Consider the following 21,252-nt stretch of genomic DNA (forward strand, 5'->3'; position numbering starts at 1 on the left):
AAAATTTTATTTATTCTAATTTGTTATACATGACAGCAGAATGCATTTCAATTCATTGTACACATATAGAGCACAATTTTTCATGTCTCTGGTTGTTTACAAAGTAGAGTCACACCATTTGTGTATTCATACAGGTAATGATCTCCATCTCATTCCACCATCTTTCCTACCCTCACACCTGCTCCCTTCCTCTTCTTCCCCTTTGTCCTATCTAAAGCTTGTCTATTCTTAACATGCTCCCCTGACATTGCCATTATGAATCAGCATCCACATATCAGAGAGAACATTCAGCCTTTGGTTTGGGGGGATTGGCTTATTCACTTAGCATTATATTCTCCAACTCCATCCATTTACCTGCAAATGCCGTGATTTTATTCTCTTTTAATGCTGAGTAATATTCCATTGTGTATATATATTACAATTTCTTTATCCATTCATCTACTGAAGGGCATCTAATTGGTTCTACAATTTAGCTATTGTATATTGTGCTGCTGTAAACATTGATGTGGCTGTATCCGTGTAGTATGCTGTTTTTAAATCCTTTGCATATAAACTAAGAAGGGGACAGCTGGGTCAAATGGTGGCTCCATTCAAAATTTTCTAAGGAATCTTCATACTGCTTTCCAGAGTGGTTGCACCAATATGCAATCCCACCAGCAATGTAAGAGTGTGCCTTTTTCTCCATATCCTCTCCAACACTTATTGTTCTTTGTTTTCTTGATAGCTGCTATTCTGACTGAAGTGAGATGAAATTTTAGAGTAGTTTTGATTTGCATTTCTCTAATTTCTAGAGACGTTTAACATTTTTTTCATATATTTGTTGATTAATTATATATCATCTTCTGAGAAGTGTCTGCTCAGGTCCTTGGCCCATTTATCAATTGGGTCATTTTTTTTGGGGGGGGTGTTGAGTTTTTTAGTTCTTTATATACTCTAGAGATTAGTTCTCTATTTGATGTGTGAGGGGTAAACATTTGCTCCCACTTCTGTACACTCTCTATTTACCTCACAGATTGTTTCTTTTTCTGAGAAGAAATTTTAGTTTGAATCCATCCCATTTAATGATTCTTGATTTTAATTCTTGTGCTATAGGAGTCTTATTAAGGAACTCAGGACCTATTTTGACATGATGGAGATTTGGGCCTATTTTTTCTTCTCTTTAGCACAGGGCCTCTGGTTTAATTCCTAGGTCCTTGATCCACTTTGAATTGAGTTTTGTGCATAATGAGAGATAGGGGCTTAATTTCATTTTGTTGTATGTGAATTTCCAGTTTTCCCATTTGTTGAAAGGATTTCTTTTCTCCAATATATGTTTTTGGCACCTTTGTCTAATATGAGATAACTGTATTTATGTGGGTTTGTCTATGTGACCTCTATTTTGCACCATTGGCTTAAAAGTCTATACTATGCCATTTTTGTTTCTATAGATTTGTAGTCTAATTTAAGTTCGGGTATATTGATGCCACCTGCTTCACTCTTTTTGCTAATTATTGCTTTAGCTATTCTGGGTCTCTTATGTTTCCAGATAAATTTCATGACTGCTTTTTCTATTTCTATGAGAAATGTCATTGGGATTTTGATTGGAATTGTATTAAATCTGTACAGTGCTTTTGGTAGTATGGTTGACTGCCCATTTTCCCTAAAACCTAACTATAAAAATAGAACTTTTCCCTGTTCTTTGGGTAATGGCTGTTGATCCTGTATTTGACTAAATAAATTTGTTAATGTTTTCTGTGTTTTATTGTAAGAGTGTTGGTCATGACCTCTATGATGAAAAAGAAAACAATCACACTTTTCCATCCCTACAATGACAAATTACCCTTTTTGAGAATCACTAGTCTATCTGTACAGTCTGGATGCCTGCTATATCTACCTTACACATAGTTCTATTCAATACCTACTTATGTGTCTTTAGCTCATTTTATCCAAGCTGATTATTCAAAGAAAATCTTCTAAAATTCCTGAAGAATATAATCCTCGGCTTCAACATTGTGTCACCTGAGTGAAGGAAGAAGACTAATGGTTCTAATATTCATGAGTCAAAACTTCTGCCTTCTTGCTTTGTTTTAAATATAATAAACAATTTTTACATGAAAATATGGTCTTCTGGTAGAGAAACTCTGTTTTACTTCTTTAATGAATTAAATTTTGTCTTTTACTGAATGTAAATAAAGGTAGACATTGGCTACATGAGGAGGTTAAGGGATCTGATGATATAATTTCTTCTGAAAAAAAAGGCTTTATCACCTTCAGTTTTTCCAAAAATACCTCATGCCAGGGAGTTCTGAGCATATGATCGAGGGTACAGTGTAAATCAGAAGTTTCCTTGGTTTTCCATTTCTATCTTAGCGTCAGAAGTTGTGAGAATGCCAAACCAAATATTGTCCATCATTTACTTTATAACTTCTTAAATTCGGAAATTGTGATCTTCCATGGATTTTTTTTGTTGTTATTATTGTTGTTCTTTGTTTTTTACTTGTGAGTTACTGCCATTTTTAATCACTTTTTGCCATGTTTATGAATTTGAAGGGGAATAGAGACAACATGCCTACATTAAATACTCTACCTTTAACCAGAGTCCTTTGGCTATATCATCAGGATAACTTTGAGCACAAGAAACACACTATAACCTGGACACCAATGCTTAAACCTCCCATGTCTCAAACACCTCTGGGCTACTCAGAGCAGAAGGTACATGTGGCCTAAAACCCATAGTCTCTCTTCATTTCAGAGTTTTAATTCTTTATTTTATCCAATAGCTTTTTTTTATTTGGTTATTTTGATCAGGAAGTCACTGTGAAAACAAACTGAGTGACACATAAGCCTTGCCCTGGGGCCCCTCAGTCTGACAAGAAAGATGGTCATGGTGCTAAACTCTTTATATACCATCCTTCATCTCATGCTTACAGTTACCCTCTGAGCCAACCATCCCTGTCTCACACACAAGGAACCCAGAGCTGGGAGGTATTAACTCATTGTTCCAAGTCATATTTAGACCCCAAAATCTAAAATTGTTTTCTTTAACCACTATATATGCAGTACTGTGTTATACAGCACAGAAAAAACAAGTTTGTACCATGCACATTCAGGGATCTTTCAATTTAAGTAGTGAATCTAAGTCAAACTTGGTTATGCAAAGCAGCCTATGCCAAAAAGATGTGGGCAACTGTTAAATCAAGGATGTAAATGGCTTCCGGTAACATGGGCAGGGTAGAGTCATGTCATCAGGCTGGCTCTCTCTTCACACTTTTTTCCTGTTTGGTCCTGCTTGGTTTTAATTTCAGTGAGCTTTACCATGTGGTAAAAAGAGAACCAATAAATCCCTAAATGTAATTGTAACTTTAGGGGAAAAAAGGAGGGGGGAGGGAGAGAGAGAGAGAGAGAAGGAGAGAGAAATGACTTTAAAACTATTTTTTTTTTGCAGAAACAAACTATTATCAAATTACTATGTTTAATGACTCCTTGTCATCAGGGTTTTGGCATGAACTAATTGGACAGGATTATATTATGTGATGTGGGAAGACAGTCTATTTGTATAAAGTATGTTTTCTGTGTCAGAAAAGGTCAAGTTAAAAAAAAGTAAGCTATACATTTCCAAACAAAGGATATTACAATAAAGAGATAGTTATATAAATATTACAAGGAAAAAAGAAAGAGGTTAACAATGAGAAAATACAAATATATTTAATCTAGAGAAAATAGCTATTATTCCAGGATTAGTGCAAATAGAAAAGAAAGCATAATCAGATTCTAGAATCTAAGAAAAGAAGTTTGATAGATTGGTTCTTGGACTACTGAAGGCTGGAAGTGTGCCAGAGCTGGTGCTTGGACTTCTGAAGTGGAGGCACCACCCAGAGGTTGCTGAGATGACCGCGGATAGTGGCATAAAAAGACACAGAGAGATGGAATGGAAATTAATCCAGAAATTAATCCATATTCATATAGTTAATTGAGTTTTGACAAAGTCACCAAGAACATACAGTGGAGAAAAGACAGTCTCTTAAACAAATGGTGCTGGCAAAATTTGATTTACTTATGCAAAAGAATGAAAATAGATTCTTTCCTCACATAATGCACAAAAATCAACTCAAAGACCTAACTACAAAACCTGAAAATGTAAAATTACTACAAGAAAATATAGGGAGAACCCTTCAAGAATTTTGTGTAGGCATTGATATTTTTAAATAGGACCCCAAAGATACAAAGTAACAAAAGTAAAAAATAGACAAATGAGAGATATTACCAAACTAAGAAGCTTCTACACAGCAAAGGAAATAACCAACAGAATTAAGAAACAATCTACAGAATGGAAGAAATGTTGCAAGATTGAGATCTCAAAATTCTTTAGCCCAGGGCAAATAAAAGCCATAAGATATCCTCAACTAGGTGGGACTGGCATAGCACAATAGGTCTGAGGACTCCCTGATCCATAAAGATAATAAGTAACCTCAGGACAGGTGTTTCCTTCTTATCTCAATTCTTACCCAGAACATATAACATATATTACCAGTTACCAATAAATGCCCTGAGTTATTATTATTGGTGACTGATGCAATTGCAACAACAAATTTGCTGTAAGCTGCTGCTTCTTCATTCTGTGGTTGTTGTTGTTGTTTTAACCTATAAAACAACAAATCTGGTGACACAGACAAATGCCCAAAGTGACTGTCATTGCTTCCCAAGAACTCTCTCTGGAGAGAGAACACACCCACTGTGTTCTCTGGCTCCAGTGGCTCCACTGAGGCCCCCCGGGGTAGAAGACTTCTCTTGGGACACCAAGTTTCCCAGATCCTTATTTAAAATATTAAATTATCAATTATTGAACATAAGTTTAAAATTATATTCTTTAACATTTTGTTTATATGATTTTTAAATGTGAAGTATATTGGGTGCATTTGCACATTCAAGATTTATGTAATGAAAAAGCACATCTTTCTAGAAATTATAAATTTGTGTTCATCTACAAGGCATTGATTCACAATTTCTAAGGATTTTATGTGTTAAATAAAACTAAAACTAAGAAGGGAAATAATTCCTTTTTGAGCAAATGGAGATGTATTTGATCAAGTTATATGTATGAAGATTTATGTTTTAAAGAATTAAAATAAAATTTAAAAAAGCAATTTTTGTTTGAGAAAGAATCTGTTGTGATTAGAGAAAGAAAGGTAGAATAAAAATGAAGTTTAAGCAAATTGCAGTTAGAGCTTTTTTGTTTATTTGTTTTTGTCAATAGACCTTTATTTTGTTTACTTTTATGTGGTGCTGAGGATCAAACCCAGTGCCTCATTCATGCTAGGCAAGTGCTCTACCACTGAGCTACAACTCCAGCTCCAAGTTGTAGGTTTTTGGAAGATGAATCTTTTTTTTTTTTAATTTTAAAGATAGAGAGAGGAGAGAGAGAGAGAGAATTTTTTTTTAAATATTTATTTTTTAGTTTTTGGCGGACACAACATCTTTGTTTGTATGTGGTGCTGAGGATCGAACCTGGGTCACACGCATGCCAGGCGAGCGCGCCACCTCTTGAGCCACATCCCCAGCCCCGGAAGATGAATCTTATGAAAGCAATTTTATGTGTCATCAAGTTGGCCAAAAATCATATGGCATTATATTTATTGATTAAGTTTTATATCAAAAGTATACTAATATAAATCTAAAATATAATCTTCTGTTTTAAAAATGATAAGGGTTTCCAAGTGTATTTATTTATTCATAATAGAAAATACTGAATTCTTTTTCATTTTTTAGGTAACTTACCTAGGACAGAAAGATTCTGTGTTTTAGCAAGATAATTTTTTGTGCCATCTTTTATTAAGTTCTGTTTCCTTAAGAAAAGTGAATCTTTTCAATCTTGAAAGAACCGTTTTTGTAAAACTGAATAATCTAATTTGCCCTTACAATTTTTTTCATTTTGACTAAATAGATCACCAAGATCATTCTAGAATAAGTATTCTAATCTTCTTGAAATTTTTAACATGCTTCCAAAAATTAAATTCTAAAATTAAGTTCTTTGACCTAGAACTAGATTTGGAGTGTTCAAAGGCCCATGGAACTATGAGAGAATTATTAGACTTATGCTTATATATTGTATTATAAATATGTGTTCCAAAAATGTATGAGATTCCTAAAAATCAGATGCAACTTGATGTTGTGAGCCAGCCACGGTCTGTGTGTGAGCTATGAGCATTAGAGCTCATGAGGGGACTGGACTGACGTTGCTGCTCTGAGTGGGCTATATGACATATGTGTCCTTTTCCCAGCACCTGAGATGGGTGTGGCCTTCTAAGATGTCAGTCAATCTGCTAACTGCAAGACATCACCAAGCAATCCCCTAAAACCCAATCCCTTGCCTTATTTGGGTTGAAATCTCTCAAATGTCTTCCCCTTAATAAATAGGATGGTTTTAGGTATTCTCTCTCTCTCTCTCTCTCTCTCTCTCTCTCTCTCTCTCTTTTTGCATGCTTCTCTTGCCTCCCTTGTGGGAGCTGGGGCAGCAAAGTTGTCACTGAACCACAAGAAAAAGGTACTTTCTGTGTCTCTGTGTCTGTGTGATTATTTAGTGCCAGCCCAATTCACCTGGAGTGACCCTGACTGATTTTTTCTCGTGTTGTGGCATCTTGATATGTTATCAGTCATAACTCTAATAATAAAACTATTGGATTCTACAGGAATAACTAAATTTCAATGTCAATTTTGAATAGTCATCAGATATCAACATGGCTATTCTACATTTTGCCCATAGTTAAGTTGCTTTACCTAAATTAACATGAATTTCAGAACTGCCTATCTGGAAACTGTGTCTTTAAGAAGTTTTGTGGAATAATTCTGCAAATTCATGTTTCTGATAACTTTAAAATCATGCCATTGGACTGTAAAAGGATATTCAGAACTCTAATAAAAATAACCCGGCTTTATGAAATTGCTCACCTAAATCAGGCAGAACAAGAATTACTCAAAAAGAGTCAAGAGACTGAATGAACTGAAAGAATTGGAGGCATAGTGGTGGGGTACCCACAGTCCTGTGATCTTTTGTTTAAAATTGTATTCATTAACTCAAATTCCCAAACGTGAAATTGGACTATGCTCTCCACTATTATTGAAAAAATTTTAAAAAAGACTACTTTCCCTCACTCTTTAAATTCCTGAGAAGGATATTTATTCAAATCAAGCCTAATTTTCAGCAAGTTCTCAGAGTAACACCAGTGCCACCCTTAAACCAGTACACGCCTCTCACCATACCACGTGGTACTATAACAGTATTCCAGGTTAAGTGTACTCTTGTGATCAGTATTTCAAACTGTTATTTTCAAATTTGTTCTTCTGGAAATATAGTTCAGTGTGAAGTACCCCTGTGTTCAATCCCCAATGCAGAAATAAAATAGAAAATGTAATGAAATGAAATAACAAAATTATACCCACTGCTTTTTTCACCATATCCTTGCATGTATTTGATAGCTACATACTTCAATGTTGCATTAAATTTATAGTGAAGTTACAGTTATAAAAACTGTATAAACTCATGTATATATACATATATTTGTATATGTACATATATACATAAAAGATATATATATATATATATATATATATATATATATATATATATATATACTTAAAAGAATCTTAAATGACATTGAACTATCTCCCTACATAATTCTCCTGACACACTTGCAGTGACAGCAACATTGATACATATGATCACGTTTTCCAGACATAAGCAATGACAGCTAGATCCAGCAAATCAGTAACAATGAGATGTCCTTGAGTATAAGGTACAATATTGATTTCGGGTAAGTTATGTGAAAAGACAGGTACTTCTTAGAATCACTTCAGTATAATTTTTAGAACACTGAGCACTTTATAATGATGTAATGTTTTATTTACTCTCACCACAGCACTTTTAATATTAGCCATGCATAGAGTAAAACTGAGAGAACAGAGAGCACAACACTTGCGGAATCTGGAACCAAAAGCAGACCCTGTAGTACCCATTCCAGTGTTCTCTCCATGTTGGGCCATTTGTACTGAGGGTGAAAGCACAAAATTAGGGGAGCTTCACCTTCTATTCTTGTTTCAGTTGAGAATCTGTAGCTTCTGATACATCTTCTGGTATGTGTAGAAAATTAGCAAAAGAAACCATTATCTCTCCTGCAGGACATGACAGTTTGGTGTTAGACTATATTATTTCATGGATTTCACTACAAATCACTGACAGAACTGTTAACTTATTTTCAGGGTGGTTATAAAATGAACAAAAGCACTCCTTCCAAATAGAGGAGGAAGAAGAAAGCTAAATCTTTTGTGTGGTTGATATCACATGGATTTTTTTGTGCTTTCAAAACACCCACTCTTGCCTTATGAGATTCTAATACTTCAACCTCCTCTCCTAATTCTTTTCCCACATAATACATACATATCCTATTGTTTACCCCTCTCCCATTACACCCCTGACACACCAACCTCTTTCCTATTGCTCATACTTAGATGTCAGTGCCTCTTAGATTTTATATCAACTCTTCCCTCTTCCTGGAATGTCCATGTGGCTGTCTTCCTTTTGTCCCTGAGATCTCAGCTCCCATGCTCCTTCCTTAGTAGAGCCCATCCTGACCCCACCCATTAAAGTAAATACACAGTTATTCTCTTTATTATCAGCTTAACTCAAAACTTTCTATAGTTTTTTTCTGATACATTCATGTGCATACACACACACACACACACACACACACACACACACACACACACATGCATTTTCTATCTTCTTCACCACTATATTTTTCTCATTTACAATAAACCCTTGATATTTTGATCTCTAAAATAGAATAGATGCTCAGTTTACATTTGCCAGTTATTAAATAAGCTAAAGTTATATCATGTAAACCTCAAAAGACAAAAGAGAGTGAAATGTTAACGGGAAAGATCTCACTGCTAATGAATTAAGACTGTAAATATTATTTGAGGAAAAGACAAAAATATCTCAATGGTAAGATCTAGAAGTGTCCTAGTCAAAATCTCACAATCTTACTATTTGAATGACTGTGTACTTACTTCAGAAGGGAAGAGAATAACTATATACATATTTTAGTAGATGATCAATATGGACTCTACTAAGGAGGTGACATGTCAACCAAGATCTCAGTGACAAGAGCCACAGGGACATTCCAGGCAGAGGGAACAGATGGTACAATAACTGAGAGACAGTGATATCTGAGAAGGAGGAACAGAAATGAAGTGGTGTGTTGGTGTGTAGAGGGAGAGAGGTGTTAGGAGATGTATGCATTATGTGGGAAAAGAATTAGGAAAGAAGGTTGACGTGTTAGGATCTCGTAAGGGAAAGGAATGGGTGAACAATAAAATTCCATGTGATATTAACCACACAAAAGATTTAGCTTTCTTCCTCCTCCTCTATTTTGAAGGCTTATATTCATTTTACACCCAATCTGGAAATAGGTTAATGCTTCCCCGAGTGATTTATAGTGAAATCCATGCAGCAACTGATAATTGATAAACATTTGCAGTAAACTTCTTCCCAGCGAAGAAATAGCATGTCCTTCTACACACAATCCTCTCTTGGACTCCATGAGATCAAACCTATGGAAGTCCCTTTATCCTGGTGGCCCTCAATGGTGATTAGGAACTAAGATCACAAGAACATCTTTGACCTCCTTTTACCTAACTCCCCTCAGAATGAAGCAAAAAGAGAAAATGTCCTGAGAACAGCACCCCCCGCCCCAAGGCTTTCCTCAATTATGGAAACAAAAGAATCTCCAAAATAAAAACCACTTAATTACCAAAAAGAGGGTTATCAAGTGAAAGACTAAATGACTAACTCAAAGTCCACAAAAGTCAAATATTTCCATGACACAGCTTCTCAAAAATTCCAGATGTGTCCTAATCAGATCTCATCATCTTACCATTTCTTGATTTATTATCATGAAACCTTATTCTATTTAACACTTTATAGTTTCTGAGAATACCCTAGAGAATGTAAGACAGACTTACTCTCCCTTCTCACAGAAAGAATGAAGAACTGACCATCCTTTTCCTTATGTTGCCTTAGAGAATGAACTGATTTGTATAGTTAATGATTAACTACATTATTACATTATTTGCATTTTATTTCCGTTTCTTGTTATTTTCTCCATGATTCATATCTCATTTGCCCTAATGAAGATCTGGCATCTATACCAAACACAGTTTCTGTTTAGGAAAGCATCCTTTTCTTCAAAGTCTTTCTCAGTGCAACATGGACATCTTTGTTCCTCAAACTATAGATGAAAGGGTTCATCATCGGTCCCACAATGGTATAAAAAACTGTGGAGGGCTGGGATTGTGGCTCAGCGGTAGAGTGCTCGCCTAGCACAGGCAGGACCCAGGGTTGATTCTCAGCACCACATAAAAAAATAAAAAAGGCATTGTGTTGTGTCCATCTACAAAAAAAAAAAAAAAAAAAAAAAAAAAAAAAGATTCTCTCTCTCTCTCTCTATCTCTCTCCTTAAAAAAAAAAAAAAAACAAACTGTGGAGACTTTATCTTGATCCAGAGTCCCAGTAGGAGATGGTGTAAGGTACATGAATGCTGATGCTCCAAAGAAAAGAGAAACAGCAATAATATGAGAGCTGCAGGTACTGAATGCTTTGGACTTTCCCTCTGTGGAATGGATGCCAGAAATGTTGGACAGGATCAAGGTGTAAGAAATGAAGATGATAATGCTAGGCCCTATAACAATTGACGCCTAGAATTGTTGAGATGAGATCTAGAAGAATAGCATGATGGGTACAATTCAGCTCTCAACCCTCTGCGTCAGGACTCTTGATAACACTTCTGCTCCATTCTTATGAGTGGCAGGTAGCTCTGATGAATTTACAGACCAGAAAACACATTTTTTTTGTTGGTATTGCTTTTGTTTGTTATAAATTATGGACAGAGAGAGCCAGAGCACAATCCTCCATACCTCAAACTCTGAAGCACCCTAAGGTACAGATCATGATTTCTGATGGTGGCTTTACCTAATGTCTTCTTTATCCTATGAGGTTAGGTAAATAGCATCTACTGATGCCAAAAGATCCTAAGGGGATTTTGTGAGTTTGGAAATCCTAGGGACCTGATTGAAAATCAGAAGACCTGTGTTTCTCCAGTGATTTCTCTACAGGTTAGTTTCACAACTAAAATAAATTATCTTCCAAACAATAACTTATTGGTAGGATACCATTTTGCATATATTTTGATTCCCCACCAAATGGGACATATCCCCAGAAAAGACATACAAGAAAAACTTTTCCATATACAAATGGAATTTTTCCCTTCACCTATCACTAGATGAAATACCATACATTCATTTTTTTACTTGTTGTGTCTTCCCCCAATATATGCACCTACATATGTTAGAGTCTAGGCTCCCAAAAGGCAGGGATTTTGTCTACTTACTTCAGTGCTATTTCTGTATCACCTAGAGCAATACCTGGCATATCAGTAAATGCTCTATGTGTAAAATTAAATAAAGAATTAATGAAGATCTCTTTATTATTCTTGGAATTTGTCCTGGATACAACACAGATATTTTGCCCCACTGGCAAAGGCTTATACAGTGCCAATGCTTTTAGTTGTAGATAAGAATGCAGGACAGAAAAAAAAAATCAGTAAGATGTTTACATAAAGGCCAGTGCTGGACCCACAAAAGTCATCTAGGAGCACTCCAGATCCAAGTTACTGAGTTCAGAAAAAGACTGCAGTCTCCCCACTCCCTGAATATCACCCCGAGGACTTGCACAGCCTCTCTGTGAGCTCTCAACATCTCTCTTACGGGACTGCAGCATAGACTCAGACCACAACATGGATCAGTGTAGTGTAGGAAGCTCCTGGGTACCTAAATGAAGGATTATTCCCTATAGGAGGCCACTTAGGTCTTTATTTATTTATTTTTGGCAAAGAACAGAAGTAACTACAGTGCTGCCTTATAAGGATTAATGTGGTGACACATGTAGAAATGACTAGTATTAGATAGACAAAGGTTAGATAAGCTGCAGAGGCAATTATAGCAGGTAATGGATGATTTACAAAAAAGAAGAGAAGAAAGGAGAAGGAGGAGAGGAAGACAAAAGAAAGAAGCCAGGCCTGGTGTCACTTGCCCATAATGCCAGTGACTCAGAAGGCTGAGAAAGTTCTCAAACTCAACTTATGAGACCCTATCTCAAAATAAAAAATAAAGTTGGACAGGAGATTTGGTTCAGTGGTAATCTATTGTTGGGTTCAATCTGCAGCACTAAGAAAGCAAAAGTAAAAACAAAAAGCATCATACAACCCTTTGTGTTTTTTATTAATTAATTAATTTATTTTAATTAGGTATGTATGACAACAGAATGCATTTTGATTCATTATACACAATTGCAATACAAATTTTCATTTCTCTGGTTGCTCATGATGTAGTGTCAAACCGTATGTGTAGTCATACATGTACATAGGGTAATGATGTCCATCTCATTCTACCATCTTTCCTGCCCCCATTCCCTCCCCACCCTCCACCCTTTACCCAATCAAATTTACTTAATTTTTCCAGTGAATACCCCTGCCCCCCATTATGGATCAGCATCCACTTATCAGAGAGAACATTCAGCCTTTGGTTTGGGGGGATTGGCTTACTTCACTTAGCATGATATTCTCCAACTCCTTCCGTTTAGTTGCAAATGCCATGATTTCATTCTCTTTTAATGTTGAGCAATATTCCATTGTGTATATATACCAGTTTCTTTATCCATTCATCTACTGAAGAGCATGTAGGTTGTTTCCACAGTTTAGCTATTGTGAATTGAGCTGCTATAAACATTTATGTGACTACATTACTATAGTATGCTGATTTTAAGCCCTTTGGGTATAAACCAAGGAGTGGGATAGCTGGGTCAAATAGTGGCTCCATTCCAAGTTTTCTAAGGAATCTCCATACTGCTTTCCAGAGTGGTTGCACCAATTTCAATTCTACCAGGAATGTATTCCACCAGGAGTGTACCTTTTCCCCCACACCCTCACCAACACTTATTGTTGTCTGTATTCTTGGTAACTGCCATTCTGACTGGCATAAGATGAAAATCTTAGAGTAGTTTTGATTTACATTTCTCTAATTGCAAGAAATGTTGAACATTTTTTCATATATTTGTTAATCAAATGTATATCTTATTCTGAGAAGTGCCTGTTCAGCTCCTTAGCCCATTTGTTGATTGGATTGTTTAGCTTTTTTGGTGTTAAGTTTTTTGAGTTCTTCGTATATTCTGGAGATTAGTGCTCTTTCTGATGTGCACATGGCAAAAATTTGCTCTCCAAATGTAGGCTCTCCATTCACCTCAGTGATTGTTTATTTTCTGAGAAGAAATTTTTAGTTTGAGTCCATACCTTTAGGGACAAGTGAATGGAGTACTACATACATGGCATATGTTAAGGGCGTCTGAGTGGCAGGACACTTTCCTCACGCTAGGCACATGAGCTACAGGACACAGACCCTGTAGGCATAGCCCTGGGCATGAGGCCATGTGTTCAGTTCCAGTGCTTCCTCCACCGCCCACTCCTCGATTCGTTACTTTAAGAACAGTTAGTAAGAAATTGTGTTGATGGCTACCTGTAATCTGCTTAACTACTGCCTGAGTATATATACATGGGAACCTTGCAATAAAATCAGACCTGCTTCCTGTGTGGTCTCTGGAGGTCTTGAATAGTGACTTCATAGGCACACTCTCCTCTTCCCTGTAATGTGGACCTCCTTGCTGGACCAGAGCACACATCCCATTTATTAATTCTTTATTTTATTTCTTGCACTTTAGCAATCTTTTTAAGGAAGTTGGGGCCTAATTTGGAGTACTATTGTAATTCCAGGAAACAAATAGGAGACATTGTAAGAGAAGATTCAGCAGGATGTCTCACAAAGAGAATGGAAATAGACAATAAAATTTGCCAACATATTGCTCTAGGTGTTTGGGTAAATTAGAGTGTTAATACAGAGAGAACTCACAAAGACAGGAAATATTGCTATAATTATACATTCAGTTTTGAACAAATGGCATCCTCGTACAAGTATGGAGGAGGATATATATAAATAATGCTAAATGAAGCTCAGGAGAAAGATTAGAACATGAAAAAAGTGTTTGTGGGTCATTTCCAATTAAGTCATGGGTTGGTACACTCAGTGAGGAAGTAAACTAAGAAACACCAAAAGCAAGGGGGAAAAACTGGAGCTCCCCCGATTATTTTACCTTTAAGATTACACTTTATATTTTACTCAAGATAATAGAAAACCCAAATATTGCTGAAAAATGAGTCTCAATTATTATTCTCAGACCCCAAATTACTAAGGGAACAAAAATTCCTTGGGGGAAACTTGAAACATTCCACATGACAGACATTCCTTCAGTAACAACCTTGAAGAGGACCTTGGTGATTCATTAAAATGTGTATTTTCTATGGAAATGCTAAGAACTCTTATTTAGGAGATGCAAGAACATGAAATGCTTCAAGTTCACATTTTAGAAAATCACAATGTGAGAAGAGTTTTAAATCAGGCTGTAATTAGAGCTTAGGATGAAGGTCATTCTGTTCCTTTTAATAACTCCAGGGTATCTATGGAAAACATTGAATAAATGCAGAGATTCTAAGCTTCTCCTTGTATTGCAAAATTTATTCCTTCCTTTCTTCCATTTGCATAACAGTTACATCACACTGATTCAATTATAATGAAGTACATCAAATGGTCATCCTTCTCACTGAGATGTGCCACAATATCTTTGTTCATTCCTCTTTTCAAACCCAATATGTTCAGTTTCTCAAAGTCAATAGGAATTTAACTTTAAAAGCTTTATATTATGCTCTATTTTCATGAAGGTGCAGAAAAGAAAAATGTTGTTTTAGGACATAGAAGAGGAAAACTTTATTTTGGCTCACAATTTCATAGGTCTCAGTCCATGTGTGGCCGGCTCCATTGCTTTGGACCTGAGGTGAGGCAGACCATCAGGTCAGAAGGACATGGCAGAGGAAAGAAGCTCAAGACATGGCCACCAAGAAGCAGAGAGAGAGCTCTGCTCACCAGGGACAAAATATAAGCCCCATCACCATGCTCCTAGTGACCTATTTCCCCTTGCCACATCCTACCTGCCTACAGTTACCACACAGCAAATCCATTTCAGTGGATTAATCCACTCATTAAATTACACCTTTTGTGATCTAATCACTTCACCTCTGAATATTCTTGTATTGTCTTACACATGAACTCTTAGAGAATGCCTCATATCTAAAGCATAACATATCTAAAAACATCTCTGAGTGTTAAATTTTTTCCTTTAAATTCTTTTCTTCTTTTTTGCAATCCTGAGCATTGAACCCCAGTGCTATATCACTAAGCAACATCCCCAGCCCCTTTGACTTTTTATTTTGAGATGGGTCTAACTAAGTTGTTTAGGCTAGCCTTGAACTTTCAGTTCTTCTGCCTCAGTCTACCATGTGGCTTGGATTACTGGTTACAAGTTATGTGCCACCTCACCTGGCTAAATAATTTTTAAGACCATTTGAAAATTTGAAATTGAATTATATTTAAATAATGTAAGAGTTCTTCTTTCACTGACTTATTTAACTTTGAACAAATATTTAGAATCACTTTCATTTTTTTTCCAAGTATTTCAAAATAACTAAAGATCTCTAATTAGTAGAAGGTTTGTGGATAGTTATAGTAAACATTCTGCAACTATATTAGATGCCATTAGACCTCTGTCAGCTAATAATAGCTAGAAATGGGCAGAAGTTATGTGCCCTTGAAATATGGAAGTTTGGGCTTCTTTCTGAAGAAGTGATTGTCATGGATTCGCTTCCTGGCATCCAGCTACCATGCAGGACAGGTCCTGAGGTTTAGCACTGTGCTCCTTGGACACCTGAATCATAAACTCCAACAGCAGCCCGAAGACCTCTTGCCAACTGTAGGCTCTGTCTCCTCGGCCTATGACTGCTGCAGCACCACTTTGGCTATGAGAATGGAGCAAGGATGCCATTTTATCTCATTGTTCTTATGCCTACTAAAGACATAATGCACTGTCACATTAGACCTACTGACTCTCGACTTCCTAAGAGCCCCATTTGGGGCTACAAACTTGACAGAACTGAGTCAGGTTATTTGTTTGTTCATTGTCTACCATGCTATGCTTCAGAATACAATATAGTGCTCAGACTAGCTGCCCAGGGCTTATAGACATGGATGGTGTACATTTCATTCTGTCTTTATAAAAACATAAAAAGTCGTTATTAAAGTATGTGCCACAAAACAAAATTCAAACCAGTGTTAAGCTTTTTGTTTCACAAATCATTGTTATGAATGTAGATAAAAAAGTAGAATTGGATACTTAGCATTCAGAATCTGTTTGCAGAGTATTTTTTTAAATTAAATAATGAAATTATTATAATGAATATAAATAACAAACTCTGCTCTCATTGTAATAATTTTAATCATACTGAAGTTCTTAAAAGAGACCTCACTTTCTTTTAAGGGCATTATTTTATACCAAGGATATTAGAATTTTTCAAAAATTATAATATCTTCATATAAATATAAAAATTACAGCAATAATGAACCATTTACCGTGACAAGAATATAGTCACTGAGGAACATTTGCTCTAAACTGATTCAAGAAATTTATTCATTTTATCTTCAACTTATCTTCTTTCAACATAAGAAATCTTAAAATTTTATAGAGGACAGATTTCTATTATTTTTATTATCAATAACTATTTTAGTTTCTCCAAATGTTAGCATAATATCTAAAAGACTTTCAGTACAATGGAAATATTGACAGGTCTCACCAAAAAAGGCTTGACCTAAACTCCCATCCCAGAAAAATAATCACTGTCATTAAAAGATCAAGATGAAATGTTCCTTCACACCTTACCCTTCTTAACCCACTCTAAACACTTTAAAAGCAGACTTCTGTAGGAACCTGTTCATTTTCCTAGCTGAACATCAAAGTCTTGTAGATCATCTCTCTGGTATTGGCATCTTGGCTCAGGACATCATTTTCATACAACCTCTGCTTTTTGGCTCATTCTGAAGCAACTCTCTAGAAGTTATCTCTGGTCTTTCACAATTTTCCATTTTTCCTTCTATTTCTTCAGAAGATGTGCAATGAGTTTAAAAACTGGACTCTAGTTCTGAGGCCTTAAATAACATAGCATTCCCTCATATAGAGAGCAGGAACATCCCCTTGGAAGGAGATGCCAAGAAATAAGACATGCGAGGTATTTATTATGGTAAACACCTATGAAGGATAAAACGGAAGAGAACAGAAACTATTAATGAGCACCTCAGACCAGGATGAAAGTGTCACCTTAGAAAGGACAAGGAAATGGAAGGACTGGGTAGAAAATATCACACTGCAGTACAGTACTAAAAGGTCATGGTGAGGATGATAGGAAGTCTGCAAACAAAGATTCCTATCAAAAGAGACCTGTGTTAGGCAGAAATCAACCAGCCCCGGCACTTCCCACTCACCTTGCTGGACCATTGTGTGAGTCTTCTCAGAATAAGCATGGCCTCTGCCTGAGCACTATGGTTCACGCAAAGGAGTATTAGCTATAGATTTCTCAGCCAACTATGTTTCTCACCGCTGGTTCTCTTGACAGGAGCTAAGGAAGATTATATAAAGCTGACATTTCACAAACAAAAAGGAAATTAAAATGCAAAATTTCTATGATTTATTTTTGTTGCTATCGTTTATTACATTTTATAGTCATTAATCATAATTGTAAATTTATAATTTTTGTTAACCAAACAACACTCTTCAAGTGAACATTTTTTAATGTTGGTATAGAAACAATCTAAATATGAAGATGACAAAAGTGTTGGAGGAATACAGAAAAGATATGAAACAGTCCCTATGTTAAAGGTGTTTTATGCCTTATTCATGATACAAAGTTTAAGTAAACTCACAAAATGTTGATAAGAATATAGCTTATTGATACTAACATATACTTATTTTTTCTAATGACCCTCATTGGATGAGTAAAACACTGGCTAACATACTTCTATTAATGTATAGTACATTTGTGTTAGTGATAAAAAAAAAAAACAAAAAACAAAGAATTATTATGAGAATGGTATGCTTCTTATGAAAATGTTGGAAGCCATTTTAGATTGTAATGGATGCAATATAAATAATATGAACTACCATACCCCTTACTGGAAATCTGGGATACACACATATCCTGTCTCTAATCATCTTCTGATAATGCCGCGTTTGTCAGTAATAGGGTGTAGGTGTGTATATACTCTTCAACAATAAATGAATGATATAGGTTCTCACAAAAGAGTGTCCTGTGATACAAGTTTTGCCATTCCATTCACAAGGGTAACAAAAAGCAAGAATAGTGAGGAAAGGAAATCCAACAATTCCTTCTATTTTATCTATCTTATTGTATCAAGCTTTACAGAGATGAAAAATGAAGACTTTCCACCATATCCTCCTGACTATCACAATATTGATAACAATGAAAATGCTTCAAGCACTTTTAACAATTTTTTAAAATAATTAATTGCTGAGAGCCAACCGTGGGTTGTGTGTGGACTAATCTGCATCGCAGCCTAGTGAATAGGAGAATTTGGTATTTGGGAACTTCCAGTGGAAATTTCCTCTGGATAAGACCACCTAGATGCATTCTGAGTTCTATTAAAGCTCTACCTGGTCCCCCACAACTTTGGAATGGGATGACTTGCTACAACCACCCATCCACACAGCTTATCAGAGATGAGTGTGACCTGGCAAGATGTCAATCAATCTGCTGATTGCAAGACACCATGAAGCAAGACTCCACCCCTGAAACCTTATCCCAAACCATATTTGTCATTTCTATATGTCATTTGTCATATTTCTATATTTAGGTGAGAACACCATAATTTTAAATTTTTGTAACTTATGGAATTTTCTATATATTTTCAGATTAAGAAGAATCCTGGAAATAATCCAGGAAGGGAAGAAATAATGGTGTCTGTATTTAATCCTAATGAAAAACACCAGGGTGTATATTGCTTTGCAAACATGTTATTAATTACGGGGAGGTATCAAGTGCCTCATTAGAGGGTTTTTTCTTCCTGCTTAGGAGGATGTAAGCCACCTAAGAGATTAAACTCTAGAACAATAGTGAAGAACAAAGACACAGAGTCAGAAAACATAGTTTTAAAGGATGAAATGCCTGATATATTGAGCCCACACAGGAGCTGGAGCTAGATAATTAGAAAATGGCTCTCAGGGTTTATTTTAGTGAGTACGTCAAAGGCAGGTATAAGGTTTCACATATGGAATCTTGCTTCATGGTGTCTTGCAGTCAGCAAGTTGATTGACATCTTGGTAGGTCACACCCACCTCTGATAGGCTGTGTGGCTGGGAGGTTGTAGCAAGTCATCCCATCTCCAAAGCTGTGTGGGACCAGGCAGAGCTTCAATAGAACTCACAATGTGTCTGGGTGGTCTTACCCAGAGGAAATTTCCACTGGAAGTTCCCAAATACCAGATTCTCCTATTCACTAGACTGCAATGTGGATGTAATCCACACACAGCCCAAGGATGGCTCTTGACAATTAATTATTTTAAAAAATTGCTAAAAGTGTTTGAGATACAGAAAAAAATAATGAAAATTTAAGAGAAATGTCAAAACAGCAGTACTAACCACATAAAACACTATCAGCAGAAATCACATGAGCAAAATCTCTTCATGAAAAACACCAGTAGAAGTTTTAATATCCTTCAATTTCTCTATACAATTAGTTCTTCTAATTACAATTTGTCTCTCTTTTTAATTTTAGTCATGATTTCCCTAAGTGCAACTTTGACATCCTTGTTCCTCAAACTATAGATCAAAGGGTTGAGCATGGGAACCACATTAGTGTAGAAAACAGAAGAAATTTTTCCCTGGTCCATAGATCCAGGAGAAGAATATTTAAGATACATGAATGCAGCTGATCCAAAAAAGAGAGAAATAGCAATGATGTGAGAACTGCAGGTACTGAAGGCTTTTGATCTTCCATGAATGGATTTGATGTGAAGAATGCTGGTAAGAATGAAAATGTAAGAAGTCAATATGGTAAAGCTGGGGACTGTGATATTAATGCCCACCACCACAAGAACAACTACTTCATTGACATAGGTGCTGGTGCAAGAAAGTTGGAGGAGGGGGAGTATGTCACACAAGTAATGGTTGATGACATTGGCATTGCAGAAGGTCAGTCTAAGCATGCAGCCCGTGTGGGCAGTGGCTCCAACAAATCCCATCACATAGGCAGCAAGAGACAATGCAGAACAGACCTGCTGGGACATGGTGACCCTATACAGCAATGGGTTACAGATGGCCACATAACGATCATAGGCCATTGAGGTCAACATGTAGCACTCAGAGATGACAAAAAAGAGAAAGAAAAACAGCTGAGTCATGCACCCCACATAGGAGATGGCATTCCTCTTGGAGACAAAGTTCATCAACATTTTGGGGCTGAAAACAGAAGAGTAACAGAGATCAATGAAGGACAGGTTGAAGAGGAAGTAGTACATAGGGGTGTGCAAGTGAGAATTGAGACCAATAAGTGTGAGCAAGCCAAAGTTGCCCAGGATGGTGACAATGTAGATCATTAGGAACAGGTGAAAGAGGGGAAGCTGAAGCTCCTGAAGGTCTGTTAATCCAGCCAGAACAAACTCAGTCACCAGGGAGTCATTTCCGGTCAGCATCCTCTTTGTTCAGAGTCTGGGAGAACAGAACAAATCTTCATTAATAGAGGACCCATGTACCTGCTTTTGTCATTGATGGGGAGGGTACCGGCAGATTTCCTGTAAATTATCCCTTGCTTCATATCATCTGAATGAACCCTCCTTTTCAACATTTCAATCACTCTCTCTTTTTTCTGTATTTACTGAAAGTGAAAAAGTAATTGCTCCTGTCTTGGCTAGTAGAGAGGTGGAACCACTGTGATGCAAACCCACCTGCTGATGAGCTATGAAGTGGGGATATCTCTCTCCAAATTCCCTGTACTTCATCTGTTCCCTCAATTCCTTGCCCCTAATCATATTTCCATTACTCTACTAGACACCTCAGTTCTCCTGTGCTAATTAAGGGAAGAATTGTTTTAGGGAAGAGAATATATCAATATTATTCTTCCTAGAAAGGAGTATCCCCTAGTCTGTAGAATTCCCAAATACCATACTACAAAAATCCATAAAGTCAACAATTGATAACTGGTATGGAAAAGATCCTTGGTA

The 21,252-nt window shown here is 36.3% G+C and overlaps 1 protein-coding gene across 2 annotated transcripts; it reads right to left on the bottom strand.

Annotated features, from left to right (window-relative positions):
• Positions 1-10,198: 10,198 nt before the first annotated feature.
• Positions 10,199-20,733, bottom strand: LOC143392568 (olfactory receptor 8B3-like). Of its 2 annotated transcripts, XM_076846235.2 has the most exons (3): positions 20,087-20,733; positions 10,522-10,699; positions 10,199-10,318 (listed from the first exon to the last, which is right to left on the bottom strand). In XM_076846235.2, the coding sequence occupies exons 1-3, from the start codon at positions 20,722-20,724 to the stop codon at positions 10,199-10,201; spliced, it is 936 nt and encodes a 311-aa protein (XP_076702350.2). In that variant the 5' UTR covers positions 20,725-20,733. The 2 variants fall into 2 exon arrangements, with proteins under 2 accessions (XP_076702350.2, XP_076702349.2); XM_076846234.2 differs by lacking the exons at positions 10,199-10,318; positions 10,522-10,699 and having other exon boundaries at positions 19,780-20,724.
• Between the last annotated feature and the right edge of the window lie 519 nt (positions 20,734-21,252).

This window comes from Callospermophilus lateralis, chromosome 2 (genome assembly GCF_048772815.1).
Source record: "Callospermophilus lateralis isolate mCalLat2 chromosome 2, mCalLat2.hap1, whole genome shotgun sequence".
NCBI classification, from domain to species: domain Eukaryota; kingdom Metazoa; phylum Chordata; class Mammalia; order Rodentia; family Sciuridae; genus Callospermophilus; species Callospermophilus lateralis.